At 34.8% G+C, this 26,722-nt stretch overlaps 1 protein-coding gene across 4 annotated transcripts in view; it reads right to left on the reverse strand.

Annotated features, from left to right (window-relative positions):
* LOC142986396 (uncharacterized) overlaps nt 1-26,722 on the reverse strand; it is a 122,282-nt gene that overhangs the window by 71,130 nt on the left and 24,430 nt on the right. For all 4 annotated transcript variants that reach the window (XM_076134882.1, XM_076134883.1, XM_076134880.1 and 1 more), the window contains exons 2-4: nt 22,683-22,771; nt 19,971-20,094; nt 10,724-10,809 (exon numbers count right to left, since the gene is read on the reverse strand). In XM_076134882.1, coding sequence (XP_075990997.1) covers nt 10,724-10,809; nt 19,971-20,094; nt 22,683-22,757 — 285 coding nt within the window. In that variant the 5' untranslated portion in view covers nt 22,758-22,771. The remainder of the gene's footprint in view (nt 1-10,723; nt 10,810-19,970; nt 20,095-22,682; nt 22,772-26,722) is intronic.

The raw sequence follows: 26,722 nt of genomic DNA on the forward strand, positions 1-26,722 counted from the left end.
GTTCAACCGTCTGTAGTAGGTATGCCGACGAAGATTCTTCTAATTCTACAGCAGAGGATAAGAAGTTCGGTCCAGTGGCTATATTATTTTTTATCCTTTTTCAAAAGTGCATCAAAATATAGAGAAAAGAGTAAGGGTAAATTATAAATTTTTCAGTGTTTGGGAGATTTCTTAATACCGACAACTATGGGCATGAAAGGTAACCTGATTAAAGAATATGTATACGAATATTGGAACGATACCCTTTGCTTCCGTACCGCAACTGGCATTTCCTAATGTTCAATGAGTATTTTCAGATACAATGTACTACGTCAGAACATTAGACGTATTGAAAAGCGGGAATACTAAACTGTGGAATACTACGCGCTGCTGCGAGAAGCGTGCCTTCACTTATATAATTGGCAGCTTGATTTTCTGTATTGGCCTCCAATATGAAATAACACTGGTATAAAATTTTCGAACAGATGGAATAGTAGCGTTATTTGAATGCAATCGTGTAATAATCGGAAGTGCACGGCAAGACTTTCCGCTCGTTCATAGTCGAAGGAATAAGTTAAAAGACTAGACTGGAGACTGGTAAAACAGGAGTTGTCTATCATCACTGATTACGATTTGAATAGTATACTATGTACGTCTTTCGATATGTTTCCACCGTGTGTAAGTGGGTGAACTTACAAGCCAACACAGTTCATTGTAATACTTCTGCTTAAGTAAGGTATTCCAATACTTTTACCCAGAACTAATGTAGTGTGGAACAAACACACTGCTAGAGTACATACACCCTCTTTAAAATTATTACTGTTAGTCAGGCGACTGTCTTATACAATACATATTTGAACTTTCCTACAAGCGATGTTTTTTTGTTTACCACAGTAGAAATTCTTCCTTTAGCTTTGTACAATTTTTGCGATTTTTGTTCAAAGGGTTTGTCTTTTCTCATCTTATTTCAGGCAGCATAGTTTGCCTATTTCTTTGAATTTTTCATGTTCCTGTGTTGTACGTAAATTGTTTCTGAATTTCTAAAAAAGGTCCTGGCCAAATATTGTCTTTGGAGTGGGTAGCAATTATTATTTCATAAGATAACTAAAAATAGACTGAGTCGCACGGTTTTAACTAATTTAGGAATTTATATTAAATACAACTATTAGTGTTTCGTCCCAGGGGAACATTCTGTACGGGAGTCGAAGTGTTACGTAGTCACGCCACCGAGGACATAATGCTAGCGAAAGCATAAACCGCTGCAGATAAGGGTAAGCTTAGAATGTCACTGGTTGTCAATGGAATTGGTTAGTACTTTATCTCTAAGCTGTTTTTGACAATATTTATTAAAAACATATTTTTAGAAGTTAGTTTGTTGACTCTTGCTTTAACAATGTGATACAAATTCGTTTAGAGCAGAATACTTGTTACTGTGTGGGTGGAAGCATATATTTTTCATTCTATGCAGGCTGTATGACAATAAACGTTTCAGAAGTGCACTTGTACGCAGGTGGTGTTGCTACTGCCATTGTTAATTACTTCTATTGTGTACTTTCGCGGAAAAATCGTGACATTGTCTGCGCTACGCATGTTAATAGCGATATGACAGAAATAGAAACCCAATTAGTTGATGCTTCGTTCGTCGTATTTTGATTTATTCTCTGTACAGAAACTGTGCTTACAGACGCTAATTTTGAACCTTATTGGGGTGCCTATGATTTGCCCGCCTGCTTGAGACATAATATTTTTAATCGCAGCTCCGATTCCAGATATTGTAAGGATTTAAGGCAGTTGTAAAAGACACGGTCAGTTCACGCAATAGATACACTTATAATATTTACATACCAATACTATGAATGCAAAAATCTGTCCGTCTGTTAGGCTTTTACGCCGAAACTTCTACGTCGATTTTGATAATAAGCGTTTAATTGCGGGGGTGGGATTAGACGTTGGGTCATTTTTTTGTAAAATTCAGTTAAAATGTGAGTGAATCCGCGCTAGCTGGCTAGTGTTCTTATAAACGGAGCTTTTAAGTAGGAGTCCAGCCTTAAATGCTGTAATTGCGAGTTGCATATCTATTATGGCCTAGTTTTTGCTTTGGTTTAAATAAAGTGATATTATTTGTGCAAATATGGTATAATAAAAGTTTATGAACAACCCCGTGCGGGAATAGCGTAATATCAATTTGTATAACCGCTAAAGATATGTACAACTTAATACGCAAATTAAATATGCAAGTGGCGCACTAATGTGAAACATGCACATCTACGTTTCTCGGAATACCATTTAAAAGGGAAAATTGTACGCATACCTTCGTAGTGGTGTATTTAAATTGTGGTCTAATTTCTGAATGCTCTTAATTATACATTGTTTATGAGATACTGCCTGAGAGTTGCGACGAGACTGCTGATCACGGGGTCTTGTGTTCGATGTCCGGGTCTGGCATAGTACAGTGTTATTGATTAATATTACCCCTTTGTTTTTAAAGTGCATGGTATTAGTGCTCTCCATAAGTAAGTTTGTAAATGGCGAATCGTAGGTGAAATAATAAGACACTGGAAGGATTTGATGGCCTCCGCGGCGCTGTAGTTAAAGTGGTCGCCACACCACTGCCATTGCAATGGGAGGTCGTGGGTTTGATTCACACGTGTGACATTTATTTCTACGTTACAGAAATAATTGTTCAGGGTCTTCTTGGACTCTGGACACAAAAGTAATATTTAATGCGGAAGTTGCCTTTAAAAAATAAATAAAGGGATTTTACTGTTTAAAATCATTTTTTTTTTGTATATAAAAATCATCTACAAATGCTATCCAACTATTAATCCCTGGAGTTTTCAATTAACGTTGACATTCCACGCGATTAATGTTATAGAAATCGCAAATTCACAAAACCACGCTATGATCCACAAATATTTGATGCAAATTTGGTTTTCAGTCAATTAGGACAGTGGTTGGCTAAAATAACGTGGCTCTGTAACTTTAACGTTGTTACACTCTCTAGTCTCTATAGTATTATAATTAGAAAAGTAGATTTTTTAATTATAATACTATACTTAGTCTATAGTATAGACAATAGTATTATAATTAGAAAGGTTTGTCTAATTTATTCTTCTGTAGTGCTGTTTTTCTACAAGTACAAGGAGCCTATTTTTTTAAAATTTGCTATTATATTATAACATTCTTCGTCGATTTCAACCAATTTTAACAAAACCTGAATTGAATTGTCCGCTATTTTTTTTAATAACACACATGAAAAATTGTTTCGTGGTTTTTAAGTTAATTGTGGACAGACTTTGCTTTATACATAATGTAAAATAGTATGTAATGATAATAATCCCGCCTAGCCCGTTTTGGCTACTAAAGACGATGATCCTTCGAAACACATATTCCTCTAAACGACGCTACCTATCGAGTAAATTGACCACTAGCATACATTAAATTGATGACTATTCGGTACATTGCTGCTTTTGCGTTACGTGTTAATCACTATAACCTAAAAAATACAACGACCAGCGGCATAGTAGCTTTCAAATAGTTGTCAACTGAGGTACGTGATAGCCCCCCTAGATGGACACAAAAGAATGATGTAATGCGTCATAGAACTAAAACTGTTGGCTATAAGTGCTTAGATAAGATAACTAAGGAAGTTTTTTAACTGATAATTAATTTACTGATAAAACTATACTAGAGTTTACTTATAAAGGATATTATGATATTTATTAATCATTACATAGAACAAGGTTACTTTCCGCTGTTTGTCTTTCTGTATGCTTAGATCTTTAATCTACGTAAAACTACTCTAACTAGTGATTCGAGGGGAAGATGTGTAAATAATTTCTGTTAAAAATATTTTTTTAAACCAGGCAAAGTCGTATTTTATAAACTACAGTTTATAATTGTGCAGCATTTATTTAGTTTGTTCTGTAGTACTCGTAATATGCTACTAAAAAAGTAGTTTTCCCTTAGATTGACTCTCATAAGCGTGTTTTAAAAAATGCAAGCCTGCAAAGATTTGCAGGAACAGAATTAACCAGCGTTAAAAACCGCAACATTTTTAAAAGCACTTATTAAAGAGCTGTGTGAGTCTGCAACTGTGATACGTGGTTTTATTTCTTCACATCATTCGTGCTCATGAGATAGTGGAAGCAAAAAAAAAACGAGATATAATTTGAAGCTAAGCATGCCCAAACATGTCGCTAGACCACATTCGAAAAACGTAGGCATATTTATAAAAATGTAAATGATTGTCAAATGGATAAAAGTCAATAAAGGTTTATATGGTTTTTCATTGACTACTAAAAACAATTTTTAAGTTGAAGATTGTTTGTCGTTCAATCCTTTCTACCAATAAGTTCTTAAGTTAAATCTTAAATCAGCAATTCCCATGCACTAAATCTTTATAATAGCCCGATCTAGTGCTGATGACAGATCTGAGTGAGATATGTTGTACCAATACATCACGTAAATCTGTCAACGGCGGGTAGCATAATTTGCAACATATGTAAATTAAATTTATACTCGTATAACTTTTGCGCGGTTGCTTCATTCGTCTCTAGTTGGACACAAAATGTTAGTGACACGAGTTCACCCGGCCCTTTATTCTCGTGTGCTCTCATAACACGAGCGTCAAAATCCTCGTATAAGTTCAACTAAATACGCCAGGTGTCACCGCTTTCCACAACAATACTGTAACATACACAAAAAGTTTACATGTTCGGGCTTTCATTTGTTTTCACAACTCTTTTTGTACCAACAAACCGAAAATTAAATGAATACCGCATTTAAGAATTTTAAATTAACGTAAAATAAAATCGTCAGCTTCTTAAGTTTTGGAGGGCGCTCTGTGAAAAATATGTAGGTGTGGTAAGGGAGCATGTAGAAGGGTGGCTACCCTCCTAAAGCCGCCCCCAGCAACCCCGCACGCAGCCTAAGGCGTTCTCACAATTAAAGGGACGACCGCAGCCATATATCAATTTTGTACAATTCTACGCGTTCGCATTGATTAAGAATTAACATAATTCAGTGCATAAAATAACAATGGGATTTGAATACATTCCCTACGTTTTATGTTTGTGAATCTAAGCACATTCTATTATCTTTTTTATTGACATTTCTTCATAAAAATACCATTACAAGCCTATCACGTTATAACTGCGTTTTGTGACGGAATCTTTTATTCGTATAATTTTCAATGTATTGTTTACTTATTCTGAAAAATTCAGAAACTGTCGGCATTTCTTTTTACATAACAACATGTTAAAACAGCCGAGAATGGCTTTGAGGAAAAGATGTACCAATACCATTTGCGAATCCATTTGCTTGTATAACTTACAAATTGAGACGAAAAAATAAATTTATAAGTAAATTAACATTTCTTTTTCCGATGGGAGAAGACAGATATACCAATAAGGTTAAGCAGTTTATAAATAACTGTGTACCAGATAGACAAACATACCTCTTTTTCATGTATATTTCTATAAAAATAAATACGACTGGTTGGTTGTTTGATATTATTTATTAAAATGAAAAAGTCGACCTAAAAAAATATGTTAGTAGCCGCTCAAAGTTTGATGAAGGGCCGGACGTTTCTGATGTTTGTGAATGAGGTGAACAAATGGAAAAATATTGCCACAATACATCAGAATTGATCCAAATAAAGATATATTTATCTAGAGATCGCGTAGAATACTAAATAATTTTGTCACCTCGGGATAAGTACGAAAACACAATAAGTAACATTTTGAAAGAATTTGTACTTATATTGCTGTAACTTTACTTACCGATCAAAATTTTCATTTATCGTATCATGTTATGGTTAATAAGTAATTAGGGGTACATATAACGTTTTACAGGGTACATACATATTTTGGTAAAATATACGGAAAATAAATAAAAACAATTCAAATCATTGATAACATTTCTGTGCCTATAAGATTGGTTCAAAAGTCCGGTCCTCTCTCTACAAAAAAAAGATGGCTCATAGCATCGCATTATCGGAAGTTCTTTAAATAATTATAGAGAGAAAAATATCATATCAAATTGTTAAAACAATTTACTAGGTCTTTCATAAAAATTGGGCAATTTCAACCACCGAGGATTTTACAATATTTAAAATATTACAAATTCACTTCGTATTTTTCTTATTATAAGATGGGCTGAAAAGTCTAGACCTTCTTCAACTTTGCTTAATAGAAAAAAAGGTGACCATTATCGACATCGGAAGTTTTTTCAATATTTAAAAAGAAAAAATGCGACTCGTATTTTTATTATTCCAAAAATATTTTATCTTGGTTCTGTCGCAACATTTGAGCAAAAAAATAAAAGTGTTGTTAAGAGCCGAAGGATGAATCTCCTCGACATAACCCGGCAAGGAGGGAGAGCGTTAACTCAATAATGTCAGATGCTAGTAAGAGCCTTTCGTTACAAAAAATGTCTGCAGGCTGCGGTTAATGAGGAGATTCTTATGGCGTTCAAAAGACTACAGTATTCTCGCTAAATAACTTAGTTATATTATAGACACGGTTTAGATTATAATATTGAACTTAATGTTTATATATTATCTTAAATTATGGAGGAATTAACGCGGTCACATGTTTTGTATTTTCAGTAAGTCATATTTAAATTCATGTTGAGCATGATGTCACAAGCTATAAATATCCGAACTATCATAGAGATATAACCACTGTTTTTATTGAACCTTTTAAATATGCTTTTTGATGCGCGATAACCCCGTTATTAAATAAATTTACTTGTATGCAAGCCTTACGCTACGATATCGGAACACAAACGCAACATATTTATATTACATATGTATAGGTACGTGATAGTAAATTAATAGACAACGTAGTACAAAACAAGTGCGGCGTACAACGTAGCAACCAAAGGAACAGGCCGACAAGGATGGCTTCATCATGGTACAGAAGAAGAAAAAGAAGCCGAACCAAAACAAGTGCGGCACTGGACCGACCGGAGCGAATTTCTTGCTGCGTCCCGCTGTACCAGTGACGCCGCTGTACGTGTCCAGACTGCATTACTCTACAAAGGTTGAAGAGATTGTAGAGTACATACAGACGAAAACGAAGTGGACTTTGAGAGTTCAGAGGTTGGAATCACGTCACAATGTGGGTTTTAATGCCTTCGTGGTGAGAGTGCCAACTGAGCATCTCACAAAGTTCATGGAGCCAGAATTTTGGCCGAAAGGTGTTGTTTTCCGGCGATTCCGTGGCCGGATACCCGATACTGCGCGATACACGACGCCGACGCTGCACAATAGTAGTAATCGTGTATAATTATAAGTTATATTAATTATGTATATATATATTCGCTTAGCCTTTTGTTCCAAACTATGTTGGAGTCGGCTTCCAGTCTCACCGGATGCAGCTGGATACCAGTGTTTTACATGGAGCGACTGCCTATCTGACCTCCACAACCCAGTTACTTGGGTATTAACACGATACCCTTCGGTAAGACTGGTTGTCAGACTTTCAAGCTTCTGACTACTGTTAACGACTGTCAAAGATCTTCGAAAATGACAGCCGGGACCCACAATTTAACGTGCCTTCCGAAACACGGAGGAACTCGATATGTATGAGATGGTCACCCATCCGCGGAACAACCTCGGCAAGCGTAGCTTAACCTCAGAGATCGATCCGTGCGGCTGTTGTAAACTAAGCCACGAGCTCCTCTCGTAACATATTAATTATGTATGTATTAGTATATTTATATTTTTTATTTGTAATTTGTTTATTGTATTTTCTATGGGCCTCAGTTGCCTGAAATAAATGAATAAATAAAAAAAAAATAAAAAAAAAAAGAAAGGAAATCAAAACACACTTTCTAAAATGTTATTTTATAAGTAACTTTCACGTTAAATCTAATTTATGACTAAATAAGATACATCGCACGTGTTGTTCAGAAACAAGTCCATGAATAATGAAATACACGTAGTAAATATTAACATGAATATTTGAATAAGTTTCATACAGTTCTTAATGGGATAATCAACGGCAAAGTCCAAAGTTACTTTTATCTGATAACAGCGAAGACGTTGGGAATTTCAAATGTTTTAGTTAAAATAAGGGTGCGTATTATTTTCATTTTAATTCACGTATAAAATATGCTTAGTAAAGGCGTTCAAATTTATCATAACATAGTTAAAGTCGTTTTCCTGTCTGTCCTTATGCTTAGTATCATTAAACTACGCAATAGATTTCGGGGAAAAAAATATTTGGGTATTTTTTTATAAAATACTTTCTAAACCGGGTGATAAATCATTTGTCATTAAGTATTTTTTTATAATAAACTCTATAAATATTTGAATTATGTTGTAAAATATTTTTACACGAATACAATTTTTTGGTCTTTAGTCTAGTATCGGTCAGTAAGCCTGAGAATAGTAACCCACACCACTGCTATCATTATGACGTCATTCGAAACCAAAAATGTATCCTTGAATAGTCTTTTGGCACAGAAAGAATCGACCTCTATAAAAATTTCAAGTCAAACTAATAAAATGTTAACTTGTATTCATCAGATTGTTTACAAACTTTTCAGTTCAAAAACTTTAAGAGAATCTTCTATCTTTCTTCAGTTATTTGAAAGATTAGATAGACTATGACGTCAGAGGCCTATAAATTATACGCAGATTCTTGCTTATTATAATTTTAGGACATTTAAGACTATAGTTTACCAATTAGAATCTTTAAACATAAATGTCACAAACGGCTGAACGCAGAAACTGCTATCAACTTTAGGCAACCTTAATAAAATTATTATGCTGTCGTTGTTCTTTGACGTGTATTGTCGTAGACATACTTTTGAGTAGGTACCTCTTAATAGAAAAAATGGATTGCCCCCGTGGCGCAATGATTAAGGCCGAGCAACAATTAATTGTGCCATCCACAAATAGTTGTTTCGGGTCTAGTTGTACTTTGTGTATTGTTTTGTATGTTTGTAAACAGTCCCTACGACACAACCAATTTTATGTGCGGGTGTCGCCATATTTTTAAAAAAGAAAAAGAAAGCAAATAAATTATGTTTTTGCGTTTGGTCGCAAGAAAATTCATTTTACTTAGCAATTGTACTGTCAGCGATTTATTGAACTAACAGCTTGTATCCCGCTTTTGGTCTCCCATTTGCTAAGAATGGATTAACAACCTTCACAATGGTACGGTTACCATAGCAGTTAAGCTTTCCCTAAGTCCCGGTGAGCGTTACATTCGGTGTGACGTCATCAACAGCATTTCATCCTAGATTACAGTGCTGGCAGCGAGGCTGGTTGAGCTTCAAAGCAAATGTACATAACAAGTATCTATCCATTGTCTAGTAGTTGGTAGGCCACTCTTTTATATTTCTGTAGTTTGTTCATGTGCATACCAGTCATCGTTATTAAGTTATTAAGCTCTATTGACAGTCTATATGTTATCAGACTATTTGAACCTATTTGATCCCCAGCTTTAGTCACAGAAGCAGAATTACGCGTCAACTTCCTTTGATCGACCCTAATTTATATAACTGAATCAAATATGAAAAATGCGCCCGAATATATCCATATTCACATTAAGAACCGATGTGTCTAAAGTAATGACTTGATTATAGATTATATCCCGAGAAAGGACATTGCATCGTATTTTATTAAAACTACAGATCTAGGAGCGGGCATAAACTAGTGGCTCATAAATAAAGAAAGCCCAGGTGACACGTCTTTGTCTAAAACTGGAATGATAGTGACTAGCTGAAAACATCTATTTCGTTGTTACACCCAAAGTTAGCACATAAAAGTTGTTTAAGCGCGTAAAACCTACTTTATCGGTACATTAGATAGTTATAGTTGTTGGAACGGTCCTACCCCCAAATCTTATAACTTATGAGTCAGTCGGCCAGACATCGCAGCCTATCTTATAAATAAATATAGTGCCGTGGATAGATACCAAAAGTCGTGTTAGGTCAAGTAATTCGTCATAAGAATTTTATGAAATCCATACTAATATTATAAACGCGAAGTCTGCGTGTCTATCTGTTACTTATATGTATTAAATGTCTGTAATATACCTATATTCTAAAAGACATTAGGGTCATTACAAAGTTTCGAGTATATGGTAAACTAAACACCGTCACTATGTAATCGAAACTATAAGTGGTCAGTTAACTAAACTCGAGGCACTTCCCTTCTAATTTAAAGGAATTATTACTAATATTTCATAACGTTAATGTAATTCACGTTCAATCAATATGAAAAACAAATAAATCAATCACTCAATTGAGCATTTATCTCTTTCTTACGCATTCGTCTGACAGAGACAAATGTATACCGATTGTATTGTCGGCTGATAAAAAGTCTGCAATGCGCGCGTCTAATCCCACACGTACGATAATCTGATATTCATTACGCCCATAATTCAGTCACGTATTCCTATCAATTTTCTACGTGTTTATAATTTTATTCTGATATTGTCATTTTCTTTGGTTCTTTACACTGAAGAATTTAAAATGTACATAGATTTTTATTTAATTTTGTAACTGGCCTATGGTGTCACTCTGGCACTCAGTCCCACTGATTATAATAGGCATGAATACTCTTACAGTAGGAGTGTGATTAGGCCAGTTCTACCTGGTGACCGACAAACGACTAATGTGCCAAAATTAAATTAAATTAAATTCCTTAAAATTGAATAAAGTAAAAAACTGTCGCCAATATGAGTCTTGTTTTCTTATATTATTATAAACTAGTAGTATTACTCACCTTGTAGACCCCGAAAATCAGGAGTACACAAGCTATCAGGCCCAGGACGCTGCATGCCAGCAGAGTGATGTTCAGAGACACCGTAACTGTAACAACAAAGGCAATCTTAGCAAATTATGCCATTTTTACGGTAAGTGATGTTTCACAATCAAAATGTAGGTATATGATTGCATGCAACTTTTTGCAAGCGTGTTTTAGTTTGAATTTTATACCGCTTTTAAAGCGACAGTCGTAAGTCTGACGTTCAAAAGTATTGGTTGCGACAAATTCGTATTGTTTGCATACACTGGTTCGATGCCCAGTTCCGGTAAATTTTTCGTCAGTTTTCCATTAGCAGCATGGAATTTGAATAGCAATAACCTCTCCCCCTAAAATATGAGTGAATGTATCAATAATACAACCCTGCCACCCTTCGGCGCAAAACAGGGGTGATGATAAAATGCCCTCCTTTTGGGCTTTGCCGTAGTAAGGTAAAAAACATTCTGTAATAGCATGTAAGAATTAAACTCAGCCTAAAACGAACAAATACGGATAAGATTAATGGTAATAATAGCTAAGATCATCGCACTGATGCATTGTTATCGGTTTTTCATGCGCTCGCATAATTAGACCTCAATCAAACATCGGCAAGTGGATCGAAATAGATCAACAGAATTAATGAACGTATTCATACATTCACGTTACTGCCCCCACTCGAATATGATCTCAATCCACAATGTTCGTGTTCGTGCAGACGAAGTTACGATATTGTGATTGTAAACTGTTTTCATTTTGGGATTCCTCGCTATTGCAACTGTACTAGAATAGACCTCACGTTTATCCAAACTCTTGCATCAAAATTCTCTAACTTATAATGAAAAACGTGTAACTCGTTGGTTTCAACTTTAGCTCATTAAATTTCACCGAAAGAGCTTTACTGAGAATCGTTTAGACATCAAAGGTTTTTATTCTCTCCAAGGTGGAAATTCCTCTCCGTTAACATAAAATTTGGAATATAAGAAAGTTGGCAGACTTTGAGTCGTGGTCTGTCGCCTGACGGTTTTATTGTAGCGTAAAACTATCTGCGTTTAAGAATTTGTTTCGTATTTACCTCGCAATGTATAGTTTATTGTTTTGTCGGGTTGATGTATATTGTCTTTGAACGGCAAAATACATCAGAAGATATCAATCGTAAAAAGTTGGAAAGTAAAATGTCAACAAACAAAAGTACGAGTACCTATAAGAATACACTAAACAGTAGTTGAATTCGTATTTGTTTGTTGTTATGGACGGTCGTCGTTAAAGAGAATCGTTAGACGCCAATAACGTTTGTTTAGTATAAGCGGTATTGGAAGTAGCTAGTTTTCCAGGTCACATCATTTGTTAACGTTGCCATGCATCAACAGCGCTATGTTGGCCAACTAAATAACATTTACCTTCAAATAAATACATTTCAAATAAAAAATTGGGTACATTTTAATCACGGATCAATCTGAAATGTATTACAAGACGCCTCTTTTTCTCGACAATCTCTTGTATTCAATGTATGAATATATTTTTTCCTCATTCATGCAGTTCTATCGTATTGTACACGTATGCAACTTTAGAACATAACGTGTTGAGGCTACTATTCAGCAATATCTAAGTAATAAACTGAAGCCTTTCAGCCTTTTTATTTATATTCAAGCCCAAATACTTTGACAGTCTAATTTTCATACAATAAACTTTTCATTTAAATCATTGAACATTTAGTCAAGCGCCTTAAATAAAAAAGTAATAACATTTTATAAAATGTAGCTACATGACAATTATGTACGCTGGGCGAGCCTACCTGCCTCGTTGAAAACGTTCTATTCAATGTGATTGAGTTACAAATTGGGAGATATTTTTCTACGTGATCGAATCCGGCGGCGTGTGGAAAATGTATAAGCACAGATGTCGCCTCATATACGAATAAAAAGCTCACCAAGGACTAAAATTTGAAACCATTCAAAGGAACTCACTTGAAACGGTTTATTTTCAAATTCACTTTATCATATTTTATCTTGATTCGTACTTGAGAGGTTTTTCGAGCTTATTAATTTTCGAATTCAATTTGAGTTACCTATAAATATTACAAATGCTTCAAAATATCGAATGAACCAGCTTTGTCCCTTCCAATTCTTGTATCAAAACAATGTTTTGCATATCGTACACACAGAACAAGTGGCACATTATCTTTAGAACGACACCGAAATGAGGTGCTTCGACATCACTTCAGTCACGTACGACAATAATATATTATTGCACGTATCACATACGGTACATTCTCAATCCCAAAACATGTACAATACATGCCATCTCTATCGATACACTTAGGAATAAGTCTTTGATAAAAATAAAATTACAACGGAATTTCTTTTTCCAATTATTAATAAACTGTTTTTATAACAGGTGGGACGGCAGGTTTCATATTAAGTCTGTGGGTTAATAGGTAAATTAATGAAGAACTCATTTATTCCATGACACTTGGTAATTATCTCGCATGTGGGAGAATAAACTAATAATTAATAAGAGCGTGGTAAAAATCGATTTACTTTTTCTTTAACCGCATTACGATTATAAGTTAGTTTGAGAAGGTAACTCGCCTGCATAATTTCTTCATAAAATTATAATTTCACAAATTGTTTAAAAGTTGCTTGGTGTAATTGAATTTGCATACATGTACTTACTGAAACAAAATGCCATAATTGCAAACTGTACTAAAAAATGTACTCTACATGTTCTTAATTTTAATGTTATTACTGAATTTATGTAAATGAATCTGTTTGTCAATAATAATTAGAGAATTGTGAATCTTTTCCTTATTTTTCCTTTCTTTTGAAAAGGAAATATGCAATAACAAAATAAAGCCGTATCGAAGCACAATATAAATATTATTAATTTTTATGCATTATTATGTGCTATTATTATCATGAAGTTATTTTTAACGTATCGCGATATCGTTTATTTTTACATACACGTTTCTATTCGCGGTCTGAAACTGTTCATGTCAGTGACATGTAAAACATGCAAAGGTTGTGGTATTGCACATTTTTACGGTTATACGATACATCTAGGTACATATATCTGTATACTCTAATACCACGGTTGTATGAGTTGTTGAATTTTTAAAATGTCATTTCAATCTGAAGTATAATGTCAAGATATCATGGCGACCGTAATAATGTGAGTTGAATAAAGTATTCCACTTGTTTTGCTTTAATGGTAGAAGAAAAGTTCGTAATGAAGCCGCGGATGCCAGAGAGTTTTGTAAACAGTTTAAAAAAAAGTCTTGAAGTCGAAATTGGATAGCGCGGTGGACTCAGGTCTAACTCTTTCTCCGTCCAGGAAGGGGAAACGTACTGACAGAACAGTAATGAGACAAATTTATCTATACACTATAAAATAATAATTATCAAAACAGTTTCATAATCAACATTTATTGAGTATAGCTGTACTATCGAGTTTCGAGAGTTTGACGTTTATAATGCACTTAAAAAGAGTTCTTACGGCACACGCTAGAGGCGCTGATCAAAATTTCGTACAAAAAATTGTCGAGAGCTAGTTGGCGGTCAATAGTCTATAATGATAGAAAATCGCTCCACTGTATATTTGTTATCGTTAGGTACAACTTCTGGAGTAAATAAACAACGTTACATATTTACTTATGTATCCACGTTCTACGTCGATTACGTGTCCTTTCTTTGTACGCTCTCAAACAAATACCTTTGTCTGAATTAAAATGATTTACGGTTACTATTGTTTCGTTCTTGATTACATTCGCGCCAATCTCATCCGAGTTTCTTTTTGTTAAAATATAGAACTTTCCACGTTGCTAGGAAGCTTGAATGCGTTATAAAACAAAATAAATTGCCTTTGACTCGAAATGTTTTGTTTTAAGTCAAGAACTTCGAGAATACCGGGACGGAAGTTATGATTCTTTTTAAACTTAATAATTTCTATAATATAAATACTTTTACAATACTGATATTAATTAAATTATCTTATATTGTGTAGTTTCATAAGTAACTAGCTGACCCGGCAAACGTTATTTGCCATATAAATTTTAAAAAAGTGTCAGTTAGTGGTATGAAAAATAGATGTTGGCCGATTCTCAGACCTACTCAATAAGCTCACCAAATTTCATGAGAATCGGGCAAGCCGTTTCAGAGGAGTATGGAAACGAAAACTGTGACGCGAGAATTTTATATATTAGATCCATAATTATGTGTTTTATAATTTTTAAAATATCAAGCCTAAATTAAAAAGACTTTTTATTTGCCGGGGCCACATTAAAGATATCCGTGAAAAGTCATTGGCAAAGATCTATTCAGTACTCACGACATACATTTATACGTTTAATGGATGTATTGTGTGGCAACTTGTAACTAGGACAAATACATGTCTCACCCCTCACTTTCACATTGTTTTCACTTGACACAAGCTTTCTTCTTTCCTGCAACGTTAAATCAAACTGTGTCAAAGATATTTATAACATTGTTCAACAACCGCAGCTTTATGTTACAATTTTCTAAAATGAACTGAAATATTATATTGTTTTGATAGTAAGTGTCAGGCAACATCTGTTATTTTGAAGAACAGAATGTATAAGAACTGTATTTTTCAGAAAAATAATTAATGATACAAATCATAGAAGCATGTATCATTTATATCTAAGTAGGTAGCCCAGTAATTTTTTGAAGATAATGATTTTGGCATCTGTCGATTGTTCCAGAAGCATGCTTTAGATTTATATTTAAGAGGTGGCAAAAAAGTGTTAATATTATTTTACCTACTATTCTGGGCGCAATTATAAATTCTATTTTACCGATCAATTTTTGTGTAGAAGACGATTATCCTAATATATTTATTTTTTACCTTGCTGCGACACACGCACTTCAAAATCTCTGATTGTTTCAGCTCTTACGAAATGAAGGGTACAACAGGCATCACTTTACTATCATTGCATAAAGATGAATACTTATTGGTCCGTAATACCGCGGTGATGATCAATTTGTATCTCTTTGACGAAGACACGGCAAGTAAACAATCCAATTTCAAGAAGGAACTTAGTCTCTCAAAGGCGGGACATTTATTACTGAGTACACTTAGTGAAGACAGGAGTTACGGATCGTCATCAGCCTCGCCTTAATATTTATTTGGAAAGTTTCAATTGTTATCAATTCGAACGAATAGCTTAAATCTGTTTCTTCTACTTTGTTATTTTCCTTAATGTTTTAGGGTGTAATCGTTTTCAGTTGACATAAAATTAGTAGGTAGGTATAGCAATGAACTACAATACTAGTGACAATCACATAAAGACATTTTGTGATGGAAAAAAGTACATAATATGAAGTCGCTTAACAAGGGTGCTTCTGTAGTTCTGCTGTGCACTCTTTCTTATAAAGTTTATCCTCATCTTTTTTAAACTGTACGATTTTTTTTTTAATCATTTAAAGACTGACCCTCTTATTCATAAAAATATATGAAGTTATGAAAGGCTTATAACGAGTTTTGTTTCTTTCACTCCTTAGCGAAATGAAAAAGAGAAAACATATTGTAGTAGTTTTTTAACTAAAATAGGTTTATAGTGTGTTTATGAATAAGAGGGTAAGAATAAGTAACAACATGTCAAATGTTTATATAACCGCAAACTCCATTAGTAAATGCTGAATGATCAAGTTCAATTTTATTCAACAATAGAGGTCCTAATTTAGCTATTTTCCTTTATATTTGCTGAGCACCTTGAGATTAATTAAGAGCTCAACTGCGTAAGACAGGAGTGGGGAGAGGGTAACGCCATCGCCTCTTTGTTTACACACGGCAACAATGATGTAAATATTGTACACAATCAAAACAACTTCCACCAGTAATTAGCTTCGCGCCAAATGAAAACTTAGTTTTGACTGTTTATATTCATGCAAAACAAGGGATTACGTTCTTATGGATCTTTGGAAAATATCTTTTGTTTAGCAGCATTCAATATAGTATTAACCTAGGCGCTCATTATCGGCATCAGCAAGGCTAAACATCGTTCGGCGTCCCTACATGCATGCGCGCACTGCCGAAAGCTATGCCTTGTAATGCGGTAACGCCTTTAGTGATGTCAAGGATTATTTAAGCATGCTAAGACGTCTGCGTTTGTATGCGGAGATGCCCAAGATCATGCCGATAATTAACGCCGGGCCTAAGAGGGTAATATTTAACTATCAACAATTCCTAGTAATGTTTTCTATTGATAAACCAATAAGTTGATAACTGCTTCTAACTATTGATAACAGCCAATAAGCTGATAACTGCGTGTTGCTGCTATAAAAGAACATTTCGACAAGTATTCCTTAAACGATACAAGCGAAGGGAACACCTTTTAAGTATGAAAATAGCTAAACATGTTGCATTATGCTGTTCCACAAAGTAGCTCTGATGTGGATGCACCATACAGCGAGAGTTTTACGTATACAATGCGCTTTTCTACGGCATCAATACGTATCGCTTAGCCTTTGACTACGTAATAAGCTAAAAGCAACGCGTTTAAACCTTTCTACACTGAAATCTTATAGCTTCAGATATTCTTTATCCAGGCAACTGCCTTTTGTAGCTTAGCCCAGTTCGCCGATAGTTTTCAATTTTTATACGGATTTCGATTTTATTATTGCTGTTATAAGACGACCAAGCAATACAAATGAATAAAAATGAAGTGTTTATTTTAAAGATTTAAGATTGTTCGGACATAATTTTAATTATCTTTAACTATACTCAATAATACCAAAGACTATTAACAGTTACCTTAGAAATAATAATTAACAGCATGTATTTCAGAAATCCCCAAACGAATTTCTGATCCTTCACTGTCATGGAGTACGGAACTCAAGAGACCGAACAGGATACACATTGCCTCGAGGGAATCATCCTGTCATCGTTTCAACCGCCGACATGATCGGCATTAACTCTTTGTATTTATCGACTGAATAATCCTGCTGATCAAATAACGTTACGAAAATTCGTGTTACCCCACCAACAGAAGGTTTAAAGGATCGTTCAAATTAAGCGGTTGACGGACGGCTGCAGTGCGGGAAACGTACTGAACTCGTACCGGTGTCTTGCCGGTGCCGTACAACGAAAAAACGAGAATATTATACTAAAGGCTATGTAATCTTACAATATGCAATATACAATAACTGTTCCGAATGGGAATCAATTACAAGACACTTGACTACATGAAGGTCAGTGCAGTGATCGGCCCGCAGTTGTTTTGCATCGTGCCTATGCAGTACGGACTACGCACGGCGGCGCGGCAGCGTTCGTGTCAACGTTTATATTAATGGGACATATATGTTACTGTAAACTCCCGAACTGTGGTAAATCCTAAGATTTTCCGGTAAAACATAAGATTTACCAACTCTCAATGGTAAAAGTCCGAACAAGGCGGAGCTTAAAAAATATGTTACGGTATATAAAAACTCCTTCTTCATAACTATGTTACGGTATAATTATATACTATAACATAGTTATGAAGAAGGAGTTTTGGGCAAAGCGACATGGGTAGGTTAGGTTAGAAGGCTGAGCCCACCTTAGCCTTCGTGGCTATTTTTTTTTAAACCACCCAGTAGGAGGAGCCTCGCGAAGCGGGGCTCCGGCGACATTTCGACATTATCAAGTGAATAGAGGTAAAAGTTCGAAATAAAAGAATTGTTCGGACTTTTACCATTGAGAGTTGGTAAATCTTAGGTTTTACCGGAAAATCTTAATCTTTAACCGCAGTTCGGGCTTTTACAGTAACATTTACATGTGTAGAGTACCGCATCCACAAAGCTCTTATATTGAAGCAGGCAGACTTCAAACACATAAATTAAAAAAGCCGTTAATATTGTAATTTTTATCATTCGTCACCAATATCGTAAAATGTATTGTATTGCTAAATTATTCATTCGTTGTATCGTTTCATACAATAGGTGTTAATCGTGCTGTAATTACGTTCCAATATTCATATGTTTAACACGTAGTACTTGATTGAAATTGTTGGTATTCCTATAATAATCAATTTCCTTTGTCAAATTTAATGTATTATGTTGTATGTTCTGGTACCTAACCGACAATATTATATTGTTATATATATATTATATTGTATTATAAATCAAAAATAATTCATATTGTGATAATCCGAAAATTATACTAATGTCTTATACCTATATGTATACTTTAGCATAAGCGTGTATTAAAAAAATATTTATAAAACACTTTCTTTTTAAACAAAAATGCTTTTCAAAATTCCATCTCATCAAAACGGAGCATTTTGATTGAAATAACTGCCTTTGTATGTAGTTATTTCAAAATATAACTCTTTATTTTTAAACAACAACGAACAATCGAAATCACTTTACTACAAACGCGTAACAGCTGGTAAATAAAATAGATTCGAACATACTTGAAGCGAGTAGCCTTGCAAAGGTATTTGATAAGTGAAATACGCCAAGTTTAAATTGAAAGCGGGTAGTTCTAAATCGCTATTTCCGTCATTGCACGATTGACACAGTTTTATTTCGAAAGCTGTACCATTTATTTATCTAGAATAGCTATTTTATTAGTTAAAACGGCAGCAGAGCAAACGTAAAATATATTTTAACGAGGCCAGTAGCGCGTCGCTCCCTCTTAACTTCGTATCGAACCTTTGCCATTTATATTATAAATTAATTGTTTCAAAATAAATTGTCTAAAAATCCATTCTCACTCTAAAGGTATTTGATAGCTGACTCGACGGTATTGGGAAATCGGCCATTAGGTCAGAGACGTCAGGCCGCAAGTCAAGCATCTCATGACATTGAGGTATAAGCCTTTCATCTTGATTACTTACTGCATTGACAGCCACTCACTAAAGCAGCCACCAAACCTCGGCTTTCACCGCGGAGACAAAATCGGAGCTATTTAATCAAAGGCAATGTGTTGTGCTTGGAAGGCCTTTGACCACGAAGCATGTAGCTCCTCTGCCTACCTCAGACGACAGACATACTATGCGAGATTAATATTGTAGAATGTTACGTATAGATTCTACCTACCTACTGAGCTACATCCGAGATATCTTAGGTCAGCGTGATTTAATTGATTCCATGGAAGCAAGACCACTTTCAATTACTCGTCCGAGATTGGTTGCTTTCTGATGCAGCATATTATATTATGGGCAAACAATAAAGTGTAGATTATGTAGAGTGAGTATTCTGGGAAAGATGTACAATTTAGTAGTTATACTTACTTGGTGTAATCTTCTCTGGCTCCAAAAAGCTGTCCGATTCAGGTTCGTTCATATCGCCATTGAGATAGCGTTGCTCCATTTCGATAAAGTGCCCCATCGTCACTATGGTGACGGCGAAGTACACCTGAAAAAGACGTGAAATTATAGTTCACGAACAAAAATATACCTACCCAAAAATTATTAAAAATGATGACTGTTACCAGTGTGACCACTACTTCGACTAGTCTGGCCAGTCAAGTCATTTTTATTCAAAAATAAAATAATTACTACAAGCCTGTTTAATTAATAATAAGATATGGAATAGCACACTATTAGTAATACTGTTCACAAACTTTATTATCCATTTGCTCATATAGAAAATTGATATTCCCACTGGCGTAAATACTGCAGTATCGAAAGTTCGTTAGTATATACCTAATAGTTCATGTATTTCAAGCCTAAACCAAAAATATAATGTGTGTGTCGTGCGTCATACGTCTCGTCGCAGACAATATTAACGTGCATTATAACATACATTACCGTAATGGGAGTGGGCAAAGTGTTCTGTGAGCCACGGTAATCCCATGTCTCGGGTACATTTCGTTGTTTAGAACACAAATAGCAAAAATGCCGTGGTCTGCGACGATTTACGACAAATCTTGCCATTACATTTTACCATTATTTTTTATGATGATATGTAATGATGTCATGTAAAATACATCGTTAATAAGACCTATGTGTATTAAACTGCATAATATTTCTAGACCGAAACTCAAGCTGCTCAACTGTTATTAGACATCTCAAAGGAGACCATTTGCTTATCGAAAATGGGAGAAGAGACGCACTTCTGATTTCATAGAATCTGCGACAGATGTCCTAGACAAAGCGAAGTGAAGATAACGAAATAAATAGAATAAAAGCGGGCCTCGACGCAGGACGAAAGATGAGAACGACCTATTCAGCTCTGCACTTAGTATTTTTTTCTTGAACAATAGTAGTGGCGCACAATAGTTTTGTGAAACAAATAATAATTATTCTAATGGCAGTAAATTATTACAACCAGCCGAATATAATCCCCGCCCACTATAACGCAGCTATAATTAATATCCACAGGATGTTGCCATTATCACGCATGGCAGACCAATTGTTAATAATGGGACCGACATTTAATAAACAAAGGTTAACAATACCGAAATAAAGTATAATCTAAGTATAAAATGTATTTTCCAATGTAACAGTATAAATAATCAAGTGGCGTTGAGGCAGCAGACTAGACACGAGCCAAATAGAAAGCTTTAAAATAACAGCAAACTAATAAATATTCCGTTTCGTTTTAAGCCCAGCGAAAACATTATGACAGGTGTCATAAAGTACTTGAGAGGTGAAAACTAAACAAAGCATTGTAGGTATAATGCATGCGTTGTGTTTATTCACGTAGAAGCTTTAACCCGCTATCGTAGCCCGTAATAAATCTAATAAAACACCAAGTAAATTCTATCATAATCGTAAAAGGAAAACTGCCTTGAAACCATTAACAGTATTCCGTATTCCGCCATCATTTTAATAAAGCACGCCTGCCGATTTAATAGATAGTGACAGCTCATTCATCCACAATCACATTTACATGAAAGCTACCTACAGTGCCTCGATTCTCTACTACTATCGACTACCGACAACCGAACTGTCATCGAGAAATTTTGTATGAAAATCTGATCAGCGCCTCTGACGGGTGTCGTAGGAAACATTTTGGCAGTACATTCTAAATGTCAAAATTCGATAGCTAGCCGGTTGTCGGTAGTTATCGTTATAAAAGTTGTTATGTTATATAGGTAGATTATCGACTAACTGGATTTTGTTTTAGACGATAACAGCATAAAAGTCTATCAACCACCCTGTATAATGTTTCGTATAAACTTTTATTACTAGTATTCTTAAATATAACAACAGTATGTTTTCTTATTTATCTGTCAAAGAAAGGGGTAAGACATTCAATTTGTCAATGTAAGCATTTTATATCGTGGTATAAATTAATATATTGCGGGTATTTAACGAAAATCGTTGGCAGCCCTAACCCCAAAATTTGGTTAGCATCATTACTTGTGAACCGCAAACAATGATTCAATTAGCGCACTGTTAATGTTGCTAATTACCGTAAAGAGTAATGTGTATTTTTTATAATATCGCACCTTTATTCCCCGAAGGACTTAAAAGGACAGTGAGAGGTATCCCATGAGATCCTATGTTTAAAGGTCGCTGTTGGTGTAAAAATGATTAAAAATATTTTTTCTAAATTGTTAATTGCCACTCTGGGGCGTTTGGTGTATACGACTGCTGACCACGAGGTCTCAGGTTCGATTCCAGGCTCAGGCCACGTGCTATTCTAATCCGGAGTAGAGATGTCCGGAGTTAAGTAACGTGAATGGCAATAGGCTCGTCCCCTATTACGTGGGACTTACACTGTAAATGGCAAAACGTGGGTGTATTTCATGCACCTATGCGTTATATCATTTGCGTAATGTATATTGTGTTGCAATTATTTAAATATTTAAAACGCCAAAATTTTTAAAACATTTGTGCTGTTTTACTTCCATATAATGAAACTTCTCTGTAACACAGTTTATATATAAATACCACATCGGCTATAATTAATGTGGCGAGAACGAAGCCCCGCATGTCAAGGCAATGTTTACTATAGATATACACATATATACGTAGATGTATGTTTAGACGTACCATAGTGTAGACGGCTGAGGCGTAGCAGCCTCGCCGGAGGCTCCGCCAGCAGCAGCATGACTGTATGATCGGCATGGCTGCAACACGTCCTGCGACAAACGAACAACACAATACATATACACTGTACAATTATAAGAAAAATAATTGAAAGTAATTTAACACAACAAAATAATGAGAGTAATTAAATTCGGTGTCTAAAATCTTAAGGATTCTGTAGGATGAGTAATTCGCCATTTTCGTTTTTACACTGTTTTGCTTTGAAATACCCGTGGAAGATGAATACATAGAATATTTTAACATTATATAATAGCTGTCTGGTGGTAACACCTAAAACCGTTGTGAGTTTTACGAGAGTGCAACTGGCTCGCGTCGAAGTGTGTTTTACGAGAATCAATAAACTTAAAGTCCCTTGGGTATCCGACTTATATTACGAAAGGTTACGGCAAAAATCATACTTATTTATAGAAATATTACAATACGCCCACAGGTTACAAAGCACGGCCAAACCACCGTCAAATGTAACGGTTTGTGAAACGAAACTTGAAACTTGTTTCCTTGTCCCGTAAACCTTTAAATAAGAGCTCTCACCTGGGACCGGCCCTTTTGAGCGAGGTCTTTAAAAGTAAACAGAATTGTTATTCAAAACCGCACTTCCCTTCAAAGTGCGTTTAAAAACCTAAAAATAAGGGTTCATGTAATAATTGTTTTAAAAGGGATCGATCCCATTTGATCCTGTTCCGAGTATCAATTACTTATGACGATTGAGAATCGAGTACTTATTTATATTCCTTCCCGTCTGATTCGATTACACATCAAAGCTTTTTGGGAATATATTATTTGATTTTGAGCTCGAGAATGTTTGTCAGTTGCTTTCTGGACAAATTGGTGCACTGGGAATCAGAATTTTAGCATTGGGAATTCTGTTTCATTTCAGAATAATCCGTGGCCTTAAATTAAATCCCATTCCTGTAAACCTCGTAGCAATGGAACTGTTCTTGGTCTGCGATTACTGCATTGTCTGTTCTAATAGCGGTTCACTGGTTAGATAGTGTGCAAGGATTGGAATCGACAAGGATGCAGGACAGCACAACGTAATCATGAATTGTTCTATCGAATGCTTGTGTTGTGTGTGCACTTAGCCAACTGTGTATACGAATACAGCAATGGATTGTATAATACACAATCCACTCATTGGCATAGCTGTAATAAACCGACCACTCGATTACGAGGGTCATTGAGAGCGCAGTGGAGTTTTCATAAGATTAACTTTGCAATCATAGTTCAGCTATAAAAAGCATACTTAAGAGTTTCTTTTATTGGTTTTTAAGGTTGAACGGTTCTAATAGTTTCTTTTGCCCTAATCGTCTGAATTTTTGGTTTGAAATTAATTCAAGCCTTATTTAAGTGTTATTTACATTTGAAGAAATAAAGTTCAAAATTGAAGTCGAAATATTACGTTCTTGTTATATCGATTATAATCATTGTTTATAAAATACTACACAGAAATAAGTATTGATTTGCTATCAGACACCGAGACAGACAAATTTTATGACATATAGTAATATTGGTGAACAGCCCTCTCATAAACTGTATTTTTATATGAGAGCCGAAATGTCGACACCTGCTACGTATCTCCCCTCTCTTTCTAGCATAATACTTTAACGATCAATTTAGATTAATGTCAGATTACATTTTACCGCAGTTTGAAAACCGTCTCAAATGGCAGTTTCGGAAACATTTTGTTTGTATAAAATAAGTATCAAGAACATTAATTTCCTTTGACGATATTCCGATTAAGTCGTTTTCCGACTTGGGTAATTGAGCGTTTAAAGTGTAAGTGTACCAGCTGTTAGTTTAAATACTGGCAAAAGACAACGTTCTAAAAAGAATATGAAAACAAAAAAGAAGAAATAGCGATGCTACGAAATACTCATTGTAGTGAATGACTCACGCTACGAAAGCGCTACGGTATGACATACGGGCACTGACACCGTAGCACGTTGCTAGAGGTTGCCTTCATGCCAACGACCGCTTAGTTATTTAACTAGTTTCAGGGTACCGCGACTAAAGGTCCAAAAGCCCGCTGCGTAATATCTAAACAAAATATTTTTAGTTAATTTTCTGATAAACTCAGATTTTATGAGTTAACTAGTTCATATCGAAATAGAACTTAACATTTCGAATCAAAAATTGTTATAATGTTGACATTAAAATTACCACTCGTGGCAACAAATCGATTTAAACTTAATCTATGTGAAATCTACCCCTATGAATCTTTAGAAACTGTGATTAATTTATATTTTTCCGGTATATAATCTTAGAGAAATAACAACAGACCATACTGTGAACACTTTAGTAATTGCATTTTCTTAAAGTTATTAAAGCATAGTGTTGTTCCCTTTCTCTTTAGTCTCTTTCTGGAATTTCACTATATTTTCTATTACCTTCTCAATTCTATTTAAATATATAACACTAATCGAGTTATTACATTATGAAACTAAATAATATAACAACGTAGAACGTCCAAGTCAAATACTTCAAACAAGCAACTGACCGTCTCGCACTTGACATCTGCTGTTTTTTTTCGCCTTGTAAATGACTTGTGAATAAAACAATAATCTAGTTTTGATTTTTAGATTCCTTTATTTTATAAAACAATAAATTTTATTAAATTCTGTCAAAAATAACTGGTGTTTGTAATTTTAATCTTAAGTTTTCTAATACTAAAGATCTGTTAACTAGAAACTATTATGTTTATTATTTTTAATTATGACTTTATTATAAATGTAAAGTTCGAAGTAAAACTATATTAGTCAAAGTCAACTCTTGATATTAACCTTATTGCGATAACGTGGACTGTCGTTGTGGCGCGGTCGCTAGTGTAACCGACTGTTGATCGGAAGGTCCCGTGTCTGACTCCCGTGACGGGCACAACGGGTACTATAAGTACGGTGGTTTAATTACTATTTCTAAAAATGTTCGTCAACAATATTGGTCCATAAATTTTCCAAATCCAAGAATCGAACCTCAGGCTTCGTGATCAGTAGTCGAATTTCCTTCCACGCAGTTAAGCACTATCTTTTACTTAATACAAATCGCGAACAAAGCGATTTTTGCATCGCATTCCGACTTGCTTATCAAAAGCAAGAAAAATATTCTGTTCTGCATGCCAGCATTTTATATTAAAGAAACATTTTTGAAATATCTACTGTGTTTCTAGTATCGTTTCTGTTTGGCTATAAAGGCGTTTGTACCGAAACCGTGTCACTGGTGTAAAAGAGAGCTTGGATATCCGACGTTGAAAATGTTACCAACAATAACATTCAAAAACGCGTATGGTTCGCTGAATCGAACAACAGCCGTGTTGTCAGTCAGCCACAGCCTCCGCTAAAAACGAAACATGGCATGTACCGAAATAGCCTCCCGACCTCCGGCTTTAGAAATTAAACGTCGCACAAATTATACATTCTGCTTTAGGCTTAGCTAATACGACAATAATTTGCTTTATCTATGTTTATAATAAACCTCTCCGTTATCGTAATCGTCTTCTCATGTTTTATTGACCCAAATAACAGGTCAATTGGTTATATGGAAACATAAATTAATAAAGAAATAATTGTTTAATCCACTTAATGGATTAATTTTACATTGACAATAAAATATTTCCACAAAAGTGAAAATTGTCGGAGCGACGAAAATTCGAAATTCAATGGACTGCTAAATTACGCTTCGCTTAGTATCTTGGCTTAACCGACCAAGCTTATTTACGTATTAAGATTTTTCAGTAACCGCGTAGACGTAATTTCTTTACTACGACGATGTTCTTACCTAATAAACATAAAAAGAAAACTTGTAAAAATACATTGTTCTCTCTCATTTTACCTTCATCTGAGATAAGCAACTTTTTTACGAACCCTATTCTGTATTGGAATATGGCGGAGCGAAAACAGTTTTTTTAGTGTGATGTCCGTCATATAAATCCCTTACTTTAAGTAATCCCTCGGATAACTCATTTTTGGTATATAGGTTGGATGTTGTTA

This window comes from Anticarsia gemmatalis, chromosome Z, assembly GCF_050436995.1.
Source record: "Anticarsia gemmatalis isolate Benzon Research Colony breed Stoneville strain chromosome Z, ilAntGemm2 primary, whole genome shotgun sequence".
In the NCBI taxonomy this organism is placed as follows: Eukaryota; Metazoa; Arthropoda; class Insecta; order Lepidoptera; family Erebidae; genus Anticarsia; species Anticarsia gemmatalis.